Here is a 16,195-nt window from a genome sequence, read left to right on the forward strand (position 1 = left end):
CTTGGCTTTCGGGGCTGTTTCAAGTTAAACACAAAGGGTCTTACTTTTTAACAAAAATGAATATCTCTGTATGGATCCTTTCCATAATGTTTTCAGACACTTAGAATTATAATCTGAGCATGTCAGTGGTAAATCAAGCACTTTTAGTACACTGAAATTAAAGGTGCGCAATTGCCCGTTAACGTTACATTGTAGCTTGTTTCGCCGCTGTCGACTTCAGCGGTCTCACTTAATACTGGACCAATTTCAAAAATGGTTGTTCCCATCAGTCACTTAGACACAAAAACATGGGAAAATAGGGTCTAGTTTGGAAAAATAAATAAAAAGTTACCCTTTAATGCCCTGCTAGTTTTAACCTAGAGGCTGCAATGATCATTACACCCCAAAATATTAAAGCGTTGGATCGAATGAACATACACACGAGTATTAGAGCAACCATACAAGTTGCAATTTTACAAGACTTGATATTCAGATAATAAAGTCATAGAAAAAGATTGTTACATTTTGAGAACAAAATATCATGTTATGATAAGATTGGGCAGATTAGATTACACACCCTCACTTTGAAGCAAGAAATTTCATTCCTAGAATGTTATGATTTTCTTTTGTTAAAGTTTGACTTTTTTTTCTCTTACATTACATTGATTTTACAACTTTATGCTCAAAATCTTTGATTCTATATACCATATCTAGCCGAGGACCCTTGCTGTGGACCAAAGTGTTGGTCAATAGGAAATGTTCAGGGGGTCAACTAAATCATCTAAAGAAATCATCCTCTCTCTAGACAACATTTTAAAGGAACCTGGCCAGTAGTGGATGAATATCACAGTCTATGCAACAGTATTAAAGTAAAGACTTACTGACCAACATCATGAATGCATCATCACTGCTATCTGGGAGAGAGCAGAAAGGCTGACAATCTGCTTAAAATGTCTAAAAGCTTTGCAGCAGCTTTTACTAGTATACTGGTATAACTTTTATTTTTGCACACGCACTGTGGAATACATTTTTAAATCCGTTTTTTCTATAGAAAACGAGACGTCATAGTTCTAGTAACCAATTAGGTGTATGCGTCATAACGCTGTGGATGAATTGCTTGGTTCAGTGTGTCACACCACGCAGGCAAGTAGAGACTCACCTGGCAAGAGCCTCTACTAAATCATGTTCAGATGGAATACATCGGGAGGTTGATGGGGCTTAAACATCTCACATCGTGACACATTCAAACATGGAGGCGTGACACAAGCACAGTGAGACAGCTGGAAACGGAAAATGCCAGTGCATAGCCTGAATATGTACATTTTTATTCTTTCATTATATAAAATGGCACAAAACAGAAAGATAAGGAGGGATGGCTGCTTATGTAAGAATAAAAAGAGATAGAAAATGCAAAGATGACCCACCTAAAAAAGCCTAAAACTGAAACCCCGACCCGACCAGTGACTGTGTCTTTAAGGTTCCCCCCAGCAGAACCCTTATGGTACTGTATCTGTTCACCCGCAATATATTTATCCTTCATTTTACCCATTACTGACTGTTCACCAGGCTAATGCAACCCTTTCCACTGGGCATTGTGTATATACTAGAGCTGGGTAAAAATAATCCATTCTCAAATTAAAATCAATCTTTGTTCGAGTGATCTGATTTTGGTTAATAAAAATCCTGAAATAGATCTTTTAATATGTTAATTGTATTAAAGCTGTGGCCGGGTTAGCTCAGTTGGTAGAGCAGGCGCACACACTCGACGCAGCGGACGCGACTCTGACCTGCGGCCCTTTGCTGCATGTCATTCCTTAACTCTCTCCCCTTTCATGTCTTAATCTGTCCTGTAGAATTAAAGGCCTAATATGCCCAAAAAAAGAATCTTTTTTTTATTAAAGCTATAGTGCGTAGTTTCTGTTTCCAACATTAGAAATTCTAAGTCATGACAACAAAACTGTCGGCGCGTCCACATGATACAAGCCTTCCGTGACCATGCACCACCCCCACTCCTCCTCCACGCAGTTGCTACGTAGCCGAGAACACAGAGGATTAAAAAAACATTTCTACGCGGGAAAGTCGCCGGACGACACAATCTTCTAAATATAGCCATACTGAGAAATACAGAGAGTTGTGTGGAGCTGATAGTCTTAATTAGCTTTGTATCATTTGGCAATGGCTTGAATGTAACGGACGTTCATTAATATCAAAAAGTTACACACTAAAGCTTTAATATAATGTTAGTGCTGTTCAGTAACTAGTAACAGTACTTTAAAGTGCTCATATTATGCTCTTTGGCTTTTCCCCCTTTCCTTTATTGTGTAATATATCTTTTTTTGTGCACGTTATAGGTTTACAAAGTGATATAACGCCCAAACCCCAAAGGGACTTACCATCTCCAACAGAAAACACTGTTCACAAACTGCTCCAAACAGCTCTATTGTAGTCCAGCCTTTACTTCAGAGACAAATGTGTGTCATTTTGCGTCACTTTGTAACACACGTTAATAATAATAATGCTGGCCTAGCTGCTAGTGTGGCACACCCTCAAACCAAGCTAGATAGAGCGGAGGCCCGAAGAGTTCAGATAGTTGTATCGTCATGTCCAGGAGACAGTGCAGAATTAAAATCTTACGTATGAAAGACTCATTTGTTAACATTTCAATAACTTACCACTCTGAGACGTCTTGCTCCGGTCTAGGTTGCGAAGCCGGTTTGGGTTGTTCTGCCTGTGTTTCGGGATCAGACCCGGGTTCCAACGTGTTATGTTATATATGTAATACGGTGTTTTTTGAAAATTAAACCATGTGAACCTATTCTGGTAATACCTCTAATTACAATTATGAACCTGAAAATGAGCATAAAGGTCTTTAAACTAACTTTTTGGGGGTCAGTTCTTAATGTAAACATGAACCTGGTGCATTTACAAAAATATAACAGGGTTGCTTCTTGTCTGCTTGTACAATTTACAGCACGAGTTCTCTGAGAATCTCCTTTACATCCGAGCAAAATTGGTAATGTCACCGAAATTTCCCCTAATCTAATTGACAGTGAATCGAATCAGAAATGTTATTAAATCGGGACCTTGTGAATCGGAATCAAAACGATTCGGGAAATCATTGGCGATACCCAGCCCTAGCACGTACTGTACCATCTACTCGGAAGATGCCTTAAAGGTCCCATGGCATGAAAAATTCCTGTGAGTTTTTTTAAACATTAATATGAGTTCCCCCAGCCTGCCTATGGTCCCCCAGTGGCTAGAAATGGCGATAGGTGTAAACCGAGCCCTGGGTATCCTGCTCTGCCTTTGAGAAAATGAAAGCTCAGATGGGCCAATCAGGAATCTTCCCTTTATGACGTCATAAGGAGCAAGGTTACCTCCCCTTTTTTCTGCTTTGCCCGCCCAGAGAATTTGGCCCGCCCACGAGAAAGAGAGAGGCATCATGGCTTGCAAACCCACCCTCCACCTTGCCCCCCCCTCTCTCCTCCTCAGTAGCATTTAAAGCTACAGACACAGAAATGGCACATCCTAAGGAAAGCTCATTGTGGGACTGGCTCTAGTGGCTGTATTCGGGAAAGAGACTTCAGATACAGTATTAGGGGACCACTGAGGTCTATATAAAAGCATCCAAAAAGCAGCATGTCATGGGACCTTTAATAAAATACATTTGAAAATAACCAAACCCAACTTTGATCCAAGCCCGAAATTGCACACCCCTAAACAAACTTAAACGAGGTGAGTCCGTCGCAGAAGAACCAAAATGACCAACCAGCAAAAAAAAGTTAACATCAACATGAAAAAAACAAATGCCATAGAATTAGATAACAGGTACTACAAGATTACAATTTCAGATAATATGGGGGGAGAGTAATGTAACTAAATAAAGAATTGAATGAAATAGGATTAATGACTCTCTTATATACATAACAAAAAACAAAAAAAAATGTGTTGAGTGTAGTGCTCAGCCAGACACCATGCAGCAGAGGCCAGGGAAGCGTCTCTTCCTCTGTCTGATCAGCGGGTGTGGAGTCAGATTCAACAAGCTGCTGTCATCTGGAACAGACAAGACACTTTGTGATGGAAACAGAGCAGGAGTATGATGATTATGCCTGATTACAAAGAGACAAAGGCTACAATTAACATCGCTACGTTGTGGTTTTTGAGCCAAAAGCGATCCCCGTGCCAAGTGTTTTTAGCTCCAGTAGAAGAACTAATCTCTGTTTAAACTAACGCGCCCAAACCGCATATCTCATGAAGAGTCTCATATACTGGGCATAAACAGGAGGCAGCATGTATATGTCACAAAGTGTAGCCAGGCAGCTAGTGTTTTCCCATTTGTAATGCATATATTGTGGTGTTTTGCTTTTGGTTGTGTTTTGGCTTGCGTGGCACAAACACTGCGACTCCTCCCAACACACCTGAGGCGCATCTCCTAATCAGGGGAGATACTGGATTGGCACGAGGACACACTCCAAACACGCGAGATCGAGGCAGTGCTAAGTGTTCTGGTGGGGAAGAGCAGCAGGAGAGTGAGCTGTGGAAACGACCTGAGGTGGTGCGGGACTAGACGGTGGCAGTTGAGTTCAAATATCAACAACCTTTGTGCAGAATCCCTTACTGCACCTTTAAGTTAACCGTCCCGTCATCAGCCGGTAAGCTCTGTATGAGTAGAGCGGGGCTCCTGCATCACCCTGTCCAGGTTCTAATTCGCCAATAATGACCTGCTCGCTCTTCCTTATCCCTTAAATAATAATGTGTTGCTTTATTTCTTATATTCATTTTTTTCAATCCTTCCTTTAATCTTTTTATTAATAAAAAAAAATGCATTCCGGGTTTGCAGGTCGCACTATTGTGTTTGCCTTGATACTGTATTTCCTGTTTTGGTCCAGCACCTGTTGAAGAGTTAATGTTGGCGTCAACTGCGTATGGCAACTGAGCAGCTAACAATATGAAACTGAAAGTATTGCACTGAATGCTCATTGCATGCATGTATTATTACAATCTATAGTATAAACAGTATGCACTCACTCAGGCCTACTAGTCTATGAGAAGAAAATAGACCTCTGATAGGTCCATATTATGCCCGTTAGTGAATATGAGTGTCAGTGATTTTCGACATTTTAAAAATGTGAGGCCTTTATTTTTATAGAACAGCTGAAGACATGAAAGGGGAGAGAGGGGGAACGACATGCAGCAAAGGGCTGCAGGTCGGAGTCGAACCCGCGGCTGCTGTGTCGAGGAGTAAACCTCTATATATGGGCGCGCACTCCACCAGGTGAGCTACCCAGGCACCCATGGAAGTATTTTTCCCAGCTGCTTTACATAAGTGGCTGACAGCCTGTGACTGTAGGTGTTTTTTTCCGGTACGGATGAATATGCAATTGAAAACTAGGTCTAGGTCTTTGAAACTGCAAAAATGTGCCTATTTTGTGCCAAAATTGTCCTTTTGTTTTGCTGTTTTAAACACCCACTGGTTACCGACTAGAAATTAGCATGTCATTCAATGCATTTCTTTATTTTCTGTGAAGGTTAAACAAGTGACTAATGATAATTTGACCCGCGCTCTCTGTCCATGGTGCTGGACAATGGAAGGTATTGTAAAGTGCTGCAATGGGTATTCACAATTCACACTAATGCCACAAATGTCATCTCTGACAAACATTACACACCTTGGTTTTTCAGTGGCAATGGCATCGTGTCCCTGATTTTGCTGAGTAGGTTTCGCATCTCTCGCATATCTCTGTGAAAACAAAGAAACACCCACTTATTTGCAGTAGAACAATACAGTGTTTCAGTGTAAGTATGGATTTAAGAAAGCCGGTGCCGTCGGTGTACCTCTCTATATTTTGAATATCCATTCCCACCAGCCACTGCTCCTGAGGAAAGTCGATGGGGGAGGACGATCGCTCTTCCAGGATGGGAACGTCCGAGCTTTCATCCATCCTCAGGTCCAACCTGGGCTCAGAGTCCGTTCCTTCAGGTCCGAACAGAGACATCAGCACACTCACATTCACAGCAGCTACAGCTTTTAAGCAACGGATGACATACATTCACATATTGTGAATTCTTCTTTTTCGAAACGTGAAATATGTCGTGGCCCTGCACGGACTGTATGTTAGGCGTGTTCACTGAAAGGTCACACAATCAAATTATGAACAGATGAAAGATGCATATCGGCAAAAGGATTAAACGTGGAATCTTTTAGATGAGGAAATGAAAATGTGTAACACGGTACAAAGATCTAAAGAAAAATACAAAAAAAGAAGATGCTAAACAAAGTAAGGCATGTATGGCAATGTGTATATGAATGGGAATGTATTTTGTTTTGTTTCATATCTTCCTCACATAATGTGTGATAATATGTATGTAACATACAGAAATGAAGAATGACACATTCCATAAGATTGAAAAGATTCTGAGGGACCTAAGAACAAAATATAAATAAAATAGAATGGAAAAAGGGTAGGTGTAATAAGTAAATGCTTCAACCTTCACCTTCTCGGTCAGTGTTGATTATAAACGAGTTAAGACGACGCTGTATGAATTAAGGTGACACTTGTTTTTTTTACCATTAATGTTATGCATTTATGTGTATCTATGTGATCGAAATAAACAAAACTACATGAACATCATTTAATTAGTTTTTTATAAATATAACAGATTTGATTCTTTAAAAATAATCTTTTTAAACAACAGATTATATCAAAAAAGTCAAACACGAGGGCTGAAACAAACAATGATTTGCATTGTCGATTAATCTGTTGATTATGTTCTCGATTAATCGATTAGTTGTTTGTAGGGGTGTGCAAAAAAAATCAATTCACATTCGTATCGCGATTCAAGCTCTAGCGATTCTAAATCGATTGATTTGATTTGAATTTATTTATTTATTTATTAAATTGTATGTCTACTACAATCACATGGCAAAAGTAACTACATTTACATGCTGTGAATTGTTTTTTGAATCGAGAATCCGTTTTTGAATCAAAAATCGATTTTTAATCGAATCTTGAGCCTAAAAATCGATATTTAATCGAATCGTGACATTTTCTGAATTGTGCACCAATTGCAATTGGTCAATAAAATGTCAGAAAATGGTGAAAAAATGTGGATCAGTGTTTCCCAAAGCCCAAGATGACGTCCTCAAATGTCTAGTTTTGTCCACAACTCAAAGATGTTCAGTTCACTGTCATAGAGTAAGTATCTAGTAACTAGAAAACATTCACATTTAAGAAGCTGGAACCAGAGAATTTTCTTCAGTCTTTTTTTTTTTTTTTTTACATTAAAACAATGAATCGATTATCAAAACAGTTGACGGTTAATTTAATTGTTGGCAACTAATGGATTAATCTTTGCAGCGCACACACATGTTGAGCATACTGACAGCTCTCTACTGCCCTCTGCTGTTTCAACAGTGTGTGTGACCTGAACTCTGATCTCCTCAGATATATCATTGAACAGTAACAGAAACATTTAGGGGCCCGATTGCATTTAAAACTATATTTAGACGCATTGATGTTGAATATGCAGTTTGAAATTGAATTTTAGGTCAAACTAAGAACTAGAACTAACAACTAATTTCTGAAACGAGTGCCAGGAAAGCATGGGATCTGACGAAGGGTGAGGTACAATAAATATATATTTTAATTAGATATTAAGCAGGATTTTAAGTCAACAAATAGTAGGGGGAAAGATACTGAAATGCAATTGAAGTTGTTTAATAACTGCATGAATTACTGCATCGTCAGATGTCCAGACATACTTTTCATGTGCAATGCTTAAAAGTTGGAAATACAGGTTTGTTTGTTTTTAAATAATTGAATGCATGGATTTTGAAATGCAAACTGCATTGAATTGATGCACAGTGCGGAAGATGGGAGAAATTCTGTCTTACAAAATAAAGCATGTAAGTATATCCTAGTATGTACTAAATATAGTAGAATTTAGAAAAGGTTAAGAAATTAGGTCGTCACATTTCATAAGTTGAGATCAATGCTTAATATTCCTCTGTTTGTTCACTGCAGGTTATTAATGGTCATGTAACATTAAAAACTAAATGTATCCTCACCTTTACAGTTATGTGCTCTTCTGTTTCCAATGTGTGCCTTTTTTAATTTATAATTTTATTTTTCAGTTAAGTTTTTGTTGGGGGGGGTTTCTGTTCAGGGGTTAAAGTTTAAAATAGGAGGGAAAACATATTGAAATGTCATCAGTGCGTGAAATGGGCCAGTACTCACCAGTACTGAGTACTGGCACTTTTTTTTGTCCACATGGGTACCCTTACTTGTAATTGTTATTAACAGTATTATTAATAGGCTGATGTTTATACCAAAATAGGCTATATATATTATAATTTATTGGGAAAAACCAAGCAATTGTATGTAAAATCAGACATCCAGCTCCTCCCATTAAGCCCAAATGGAATGACCCATTATTTCATAAGCACATTTTCAGACACTGTGATGATTCGACTGTGAGATTGGCAGTTGAATCAGGCTCCTTAGAACAAACTGTTGAATAGTCCATTATTCGGGGTTGCCCCTTTAAGATATACGCATGAGTATAAATATATTCAACACGTATGAAATGATCATGTCATGCAACTGCTGACAATAGGGTACTGGCACATTTTGGACCAATTCAGGCACTGTATATCTGATTCCCACATTAAAAAAACCCTAAAACTGAACCAGGTTGTATCGGGCAGAGCATCTGTGAGTTGCTGGATTACTGCCTGGGAAGTACTGAGATGCAGCCTTGAATCCCAGCACCGCAGCTACTTTACGTAACCAGTTTCTGCTTGGCCTTTTGTTTTTGGAAACTATTTCAGGTTGCATGCGTTTTTTAACAACCATGCTATTAGGATGATTCATTACTTAAGTTATTAATGTCAGGGTTTCCCCCCAGTGTATTGTAAGCCTGGTGGCCAACCAGGCCTAAGTTGCGCCCCACTAGGCCTAAGCCACTGGGAATTATTGTTTTAATGTATTTTTAAGACTTTTTTTTTTTTTTTTTTTTAAACTACAGTTACAGTGGGGCGGCTCAGTTGGAAACTTAGATGTAGTCATATTTTCAAATGTCCAGTTAGCTTTTAGCACTGACTTTTCGCAAGTCAGTCCATGATTCTGTCATCACAGAAACCATTGGGCTCTACATTAATGCTACCATCAGTCGGTGACTGGCCCCAGCAGGGCTCTCGTCCCCCCCCCCCCAAAAAAAAAAAAAGACACTTGCCACCGGGCTAAACAACTTTTCTGGGGGAAACCGTGAATGTTGTATTTGCCTTTTTAAATAAATATAATAAATTTTTAATTTTTAAAGTGTGATTATTGTAACTACAGGCCCTTTTCACTGCACGCATTTGGACTTGTCATAGCAGGAAAAGCACAGGTGGTACTGTTAACATGAATGATGGCTCTGTCCTATTCAAGCTGTGACCGTGTGACAGTGAGCCAGCATGCACAATCAACTGAAACTGAAGCAGCTAAGTGGAATCCACCATTAATCATTTCTTTATTTACACCTGTGCTATTTCTACTGTCACATCAAAACGTCTTCTGTGTTTTTTTTTTCTCTCCTTATTGGCGGGCAGGTATCTCCAGTGACATCTAGTATTGAAACCAAACCAATACAGAATAAATTGATTAGAGCCACGGTCGTCATGGTAGCCATGTGATGCGCACGGAGGTGGTTCGACCGAATGAATCTGTGCTTGTGTGATTTTCATTGAAGTCCCCCAATTACTTGAACGGCGTTCATTTGACTTGGTTTGAATTAAATGAATGTGTTTCAAACATTACAGTTCACCGACATCTGCCCGAGCTTAGAAACTGGCTTTTAAAAGTAACGTGGATTTTTATCACCCTTGTATGTTCCTCGTCTTGACATTTTGTGGCATACTGATATTGTGATTTGTTTTTTGTGATGGTACTTTTTCTGTGCAGCTGCAGCACCCCCAGCAGGCACATGGATTTGAGCATCTCCGTTATGAACATCTCCAGGCAGCACTGCAACTGGATGAAGAGGCGACAGATCTCCGGGTGGATCTCTCCGTCCTCTAGGCTGCAGCATGAAGAGGAGTGGTGAGAGGAAGAGAGGATGGAAGGGAGCAAGGAAAACAGAGAGAAAGATACAATCAGACAAACAGAGAAGGAGAATTTTATATTTAGGCTAGTCTATTTCCACGACGTTCCACTTCCAGGATTGCTCCGTGGCCAACGGAAATTCCGCCGGATGTCCCTCTTTTCGGCCTGATGTCTGTTACCTTCCACTTTCCTTTTTTTGTTGTGATTCTAAACTCTGGTGGATTTCTGAGGACTATGGTTAACTGCTCCTCAGATCTCTGCAGGGTAAATCCAGACAGCTAGCTAGACTATCTGTCCAATCTGAGTTTTCTGTTGCACCACTAAAACAACCTTTGAACATACACATGTTCCACCAAAACAAGTTCCTTACCAAGACTATTTTGCAGAGGCAGTGTGGCTCCGTCTGGCGCTTGTGATTGGTTTAAAGAAATACCAATAAACCAGAGCACGTTTTCCTCCCATCCCAGAATACTATGTGGACGTTGTGGAGAAAGGTCTGGTAAAGCGAGACTATATTTAAGATGACCATGTTATTTTTATTTTTTACTTTTTTTTCATTCACTCAAATGGACAGTGCTACGTCACTGTAGCAGGGTGTATTTGAAAAGTCTGTGCTAGGGCTGCACAATATTTCATTTTGTTATCATCATCGCAATATTAACTGGCGCAATACACATATCGCAAAAGGCTGACACTCCGAGATTTTTTATCAGTAGAAAACTGCATTTTAAAGGGGAACTATGGCGCTTTTTTAACTTAATTTACCTTAACTGAACAGCTTCGGAGTCATTGGAATGGTTATATGACTTTTTTTCTAGTTGAATGATGGTCGTCTCTCTTCCCCCTAGCGACTGTGAGCGGAAAAACCACCCTTGCAACTTTCGGCTGGCGAATAGTATCGCGTGATTTCAGGTCTCGCGATGTAACGAATTGCTTCACGGCACTGCACACATACACGCCTCCATCCAGGAACCGGCTAACAAGGTAGCGATGGAGTTTTTCACACTACCGTCATGGCTGAGCCGGCAAAAAAGAAGCAGAAAGCTAGGAGAGCATTGTCGGAGGAACAGAGAAAGAGGAAACGGCAGACTGACCGAGCAAGGAGTCAGACACAAGTAAACATAGGAGCTGCCAAATATCTATTCTGAAGCTCTATAGAGAAACCTGTGAGCAAAACGGGAGAAAACAGCGAAGAAATGACCAAAACTGCATAGCGCCCCTTTAATATGTAACTGTCATTCTGTTTTAGTGGTGCCTTTTATATTCAATTCAATGGTCAATTTGTTCAATAAAAGAATGTTGGAAATGATTTCCTTTCAATTGTGTTAAATTCAACAAGCAATTGTTGCAGAATTGCAGAGCTGAGTACACGTTAATATCTGTTTATTTATGGCAAGTAATAGCATTATCGGGATATTCAACGTTATCGCATATCGCATAACATGCAGCCCTAGTCTGTACTGCAGTGCGGTACCAAACACTTTTATAAGAATAACATCCATTTTAACAATTAATTGTTTTGTGTGTGTTGTTTTTCATACCAGTGTTTCCCATTTGAATTTTGGTTGTTGTTGCTATTATATGTTGATAGTATTGTCTGCAGTTGTTGTCTTCTTGTTGTGCTGTTTTATCTTGTGGCGTGACCGGTGTTTAAGGACCACAATGGAAATAAGCCTTCACGCTGTATTGAGTTGTTTTTTTTAAATCCTCTGTGATTTTTTTTTTTATTTTTGCTTTTATTCTTAGCTATTATATCAAATCAAAAAAAAATGTTTTTTTTTAAGACAATGCACATTAATTTATTCAACAACAAAAAAAAAAAAAAATGTTTTTGCTCTCTGTGTGTTGTAGATTTATTGGTACAGGATATAAAATGCTCTATTCCAGACTCACACACTCAATACAACAACAAACGTGATTATAATGAACAAATTTGAAATGACACTGATTTCATAAATCACATTCATTTCATGATTTAAAATGACTTACACTTTGTAAATGCGCGGAGCACCCAGAGGGAGGAAACTTCACACAGAACTCTCAAACACTCTAAGGCTACGTTCAGACTGCAGGCAAAAGTGGCCCAAATCTGAAGTAGTGTGAACACTCAAATCTTGCCCAGATCAGATTTTTTCAAATCAGATTTAGACCACTTCCATATGTGGTCCTGAATCAGACCCAGTGACCCAGACCCAGTGTGAACAACCGAGGCGGATTTGATGCGACTTTTACGTCAATCTACATCGACATTTGTCACAATTATGCGCCGGCGGGAGTTAGCCCTAGACAGTGAAATTAAAAACTTGACTAGACCTACAAAATGGAGAACAGTGACGGAGCAAGTCAATGGAGGGAGAGTGAGGTGTTAGACCTAATTAGTGTATGGGGAGATACTTCAATTCAATCAAAACTAGAAGGATCAAGCTTCTCTTTCTCTTCATTCTTCTTCTCCTCAGCACCTGCTCATTAATGTTACGGCTGCCATTACACAAACATTTTGAAATAAAAGCGAAAATGCTTACTTCCTCCATAACCTCCCTAACTTCAGTGCAACAGCGTGCTGCGTCTGATGTCATTGTTATTATTCTTTTGCCAATGCGGGTCAGTTCGTAACCGCAAACAGTTCACACTGGAATCTGATATAGGCCACATTTTAAAAGGTCATGTGAACAGCCAAACAAAAAATCGGATCTGAGCAAAAAATCCGAATTAAGCATCAGGACTTGCGGTGTGAACGTAGCCTAACTCTGCAATGCTAACTGTGAGGCAGCAGTGCTAACCTCTGAGCCACCGTGCCACCACTTTATATAGCTGTGCCCATTCCAACTGTGCTGTCGCCTACCTTATTTGCTGTTTTTATTGTTTTTATGTATTAATATGTGTTTCATATTTTTACTGTATTACTTGTTTTATTATTTGAGAATATCAATACCTATTCTATCTTTTGTTTTCTGTTGTCAGTAACTTATTATTTTTAGGATAACAAGTATTCATTTTATAATTGTTTAGGCATGATATAGCCTACCATCAAATGAATTGCTGGAAGAAGTATATATGTATTGCTGTCATACAGTGTGAATAATTGTTTTTTTCTAAGCTACTTAAGAGAAAATGAGGGTTCAGGAGGTTACGTGCTTGGAAACTCACAATGAAGGACAGATGGAATGTTTAATAATAACAGATGTTCCTATTTCTTTCAATAATAACAGTCGTGCTTTATTTCGTTCTTACCCTGAAACAGAGACGAGGGTGAGGTCGTGGTGTGCAGCCCGGGCCATGGAGCATCCTTTAGACCGGGTGTTGTACATCTGAGCCCGCAGAGATGGACAGTCTGCGGAGATCTCCCCGACGGATATCACCTGCTCCCGGTACAGCGCTACCAGGGTGTTGAATTCCTGCACTGTCTGGAGGGAACAAATACAGAATATCATCTTCCAATGGAAGGCAATGCAGAAATCTAGCCTTAAAAGGATTCTCAGCACTACTAGCACACTACTTTTGCGCCAATGCTGCACCTGCACATGATTACAAAAAACAAACAACCGCTCTATAGAACGACCTGTCGTTTGGTGCAGTGACATGCTTAAAACGGACCACTTGCTAAACATTAACAGAGGTGACTTATCAGTACTCACCATCCTGCTGCCGTCCACGGCCTCCTCCGTGCTCTCCCGGCGCTCTGGCTCCGTCTGCGCCACTTTACTGATGGGAAAAATGCTCCCTGCAGATCTTGGGCGCTTTTTCCGCCCGTACGGTGCAGAACACATGCATGCACATGCACAGCCACCACCGGAGCCCAGCCAGAGAGACACACAAAGAAAGAGAGAGAGAAAGAGAGAGAGAGAGAGAGAGAGAGAGAGAGAGAGAGAGAGAGAGAGAGAGAGAGAGAGAGAGAGAGAGAGAGAGAGAGCGAGAGAGAGAGAGAGAGAGAGACCCCCTATTTTCTGCTAGCTGCTAGCTGTGTCCTTTACAAAGAAGAAAATGGCCAGCAGACGCAGCAGGTTCGCGGGTTTGGTTAATGCTTAAAGACCCCGCAGGTGTGTGTCGTTATTCCCGGAGCAGGACCGTGTAGCGGGCCGGACGGACGGACCCCCAGCAGCTCGCTCTGCATCCCAGCTGAGAAGAAAGTCACCTTCAGCCCCTCCTGCAGGCCGAGAAAGAGGCTCCTCCGTCTTCTTCCTGCGCGCGCTCCTCCGTCTTCCTGCGCGCGCTCACGATTCAGAACGAGCCGACAGCGAAACAAGTCGTCACACTACGACTGACAGTTAACTGTTTAGGAGCACCAGTGGCACAAAAAAAAGACTAAGCAAACAGAAGAACAGAAGTCAACCAATGGCATTAGAGATGTTACAGTAGCTGTTAAACAGCAACCCCCCACACACCCTTTACATCCAATAACCCTCATTTACAATACGCTACAATAACACTTTGCTAGTCCAAGCACTTTCTCGTTCTCACTTGTCCCTCAGTGGGCTTAGCTGGCTCTGATTCAGAGTGATTATAGTGTGGGACGGAGGCTCTAAAGGCTCTGACACACCAACCTGACGGCCGACCTTCGGCAGAAAAGGCAGTCGGACTGACTGCCTCGCCGAGTTGGTCAAAAAAGTGCCTCGGAACACCGAAGCGACGCCGACTTGCGCGTACGTTCTACACGTGCGCGAGAATACGTCTCCATAACAGCAGGCAGCGCTAATCTGTATTGTCGCCCAAAAAATGAAAACCGGCAGCTGATTGGACAAACGTCACGTTGGTCTGGCTTCTCGGAATTTCAAAGCCAGACCATCATGGAGGCCCGTTCGAAATACGATCTCATATTTTACGAAAATAGTTCACCGAAACGTGTTTCTGAAAACATTTTAAGCGAGAAATAGGCCATGCAGTTGCTGAATCTGTCTTCATTTCAGATCGACAAAGGTCAGTTTAAAAGATTTTCGTCAGACTTTTGAGAGACTCTAGTCACACTCATCCCGCTCGTCATTTTACGGGTTAGCACTCCACCAATCAGATTGGTCACTGAGTCCGACTGCCCGCCTTCCGATTCAACATGTGAAATCGGCCCAAATGAAGGCCGACGGCTCCTCTGGCTGACGACGGCACGGAACACACCGAACAGACTCAAGTCACCGACCTCGCCAGACTGTCCGACGGGCGATAATTGGGTTGGTGTGTCAGCGCCTTAAATGTACCCAACTGTAGCTTTGAATGTTTTTGCCCATTTACCATAAATAAATAACGTTTTACACCATCAGTTTTCCCTCCAGGTAGTTTCCATTCTAGGTGCGTGCAGTGGCCCAGAAAAACAACAGCCAGGATTTCTTCGGTGTCTTCCATTGTATCTAATTGTTCTCCAACTGTCATCATTCTGAAACTAGTACACAACAAATGTTGAGGAAGACTAATTTTCACTCCTGCTACCTAAAGAGAGGCAAAAATTGTCAGTTACTATTTTTAAGTTACTTAACATAGGCAAGGAATTCGGCGTAATAGAACTAATGCTAGCTATGGCGACACATCAAGCAGATGCAGAGCAACAATATCACACCATTGTAGTCATGTTTGTGCTCCCCCGAAGAATGTAAATCCATTATTTATTCTCCTTTTTAGCTCTGCTTTGGTTTTCACCAACTCCTGAGAAAAATATCTCACTGATACGTAGCTAAATGTTCCAACAGTCTTCATCAGCAAAATCAAAAAAGATTAAAAGGAACAAACATGTTAAGAAAAATACCCCACACACACACACACACACACACACACACACACACACACACACACACACACACACACACACACAGTACGTTTCACTTTCTTTGTGGGGACCCATCATTGACATAATGCATTCCCTAACCACTTACCCTAACCTTAACCATCACAACTAAATGCCTAACCTTAACCCTTACCCTAACCCTAACCTAATTCTAACCCTAATCATATAACCAAGTCTTAACCCTCAACCAGCCCTTTGAAGTTGTGGGGTCCAGCATTTTGGCCCCACAAAGCTGTCGGGACCCCACAAGTATACTATATTCCCGGGTTTTGGACCCCACGAATATAGTTAAACAAGAACACACACACACACACACACACACACACACACACACACACACACACACACACACACACACACACAC

The 16,195-nt window shown here is 40.8% G+C and overlaps 1 protein-coding gene across 1 annotated transcript; it reads right to left on the reverse strand.

Annotated features, from left to right (window-relative positions):
• Positions 1 to 3,593: 3,593 nt before the first annotated feature.
• On the reverse strand, positions 3,594 to 14,303 carry LOC116034818 (regulator of G-protein signaling 7-binding protein B-like). Its single transcript, XM_031277567.2, has 6 exons — positions 13,700 to 14,303; positions 13,296 to 13,468; positions 9,911 to 10,041; positions 5,815 to 5,953; positions 5,649 to 5,719; positions 3,594 to 4,032 (listed from the first exon to the last, which is right to left on the reverse strand). The coding sequence occupies exons 1-6, from the start codon at positions 13,829 to 13,831 to the stop codon at positions 3,941 to 3,943; spliced, it is 738 nt and encodes a 245-aa protein (XP_031133427.1). The 5' UTR covers positions 13,832 to 14,303; the 3' UTR covers positions 3,594 to 3,940.
• Positions 14,304 to 16,195: the final 1,892 nt, after the last annotated feature.

The sequence above is a fragment of the Sander lucioperca genome, chromosome 14, assembly GCF_008315115.2.
Source record: "Sander lucioperca isolate FBNREF2018 chromosome 14, SLUC_FBN_1.2, whole genome shotgun sequence".
Lineage (NCBI taxonomy): Eukaryota > Metazoa > Chordata > Actinopteri > Perciformes > Percidae > Sander > Sander lucioperca.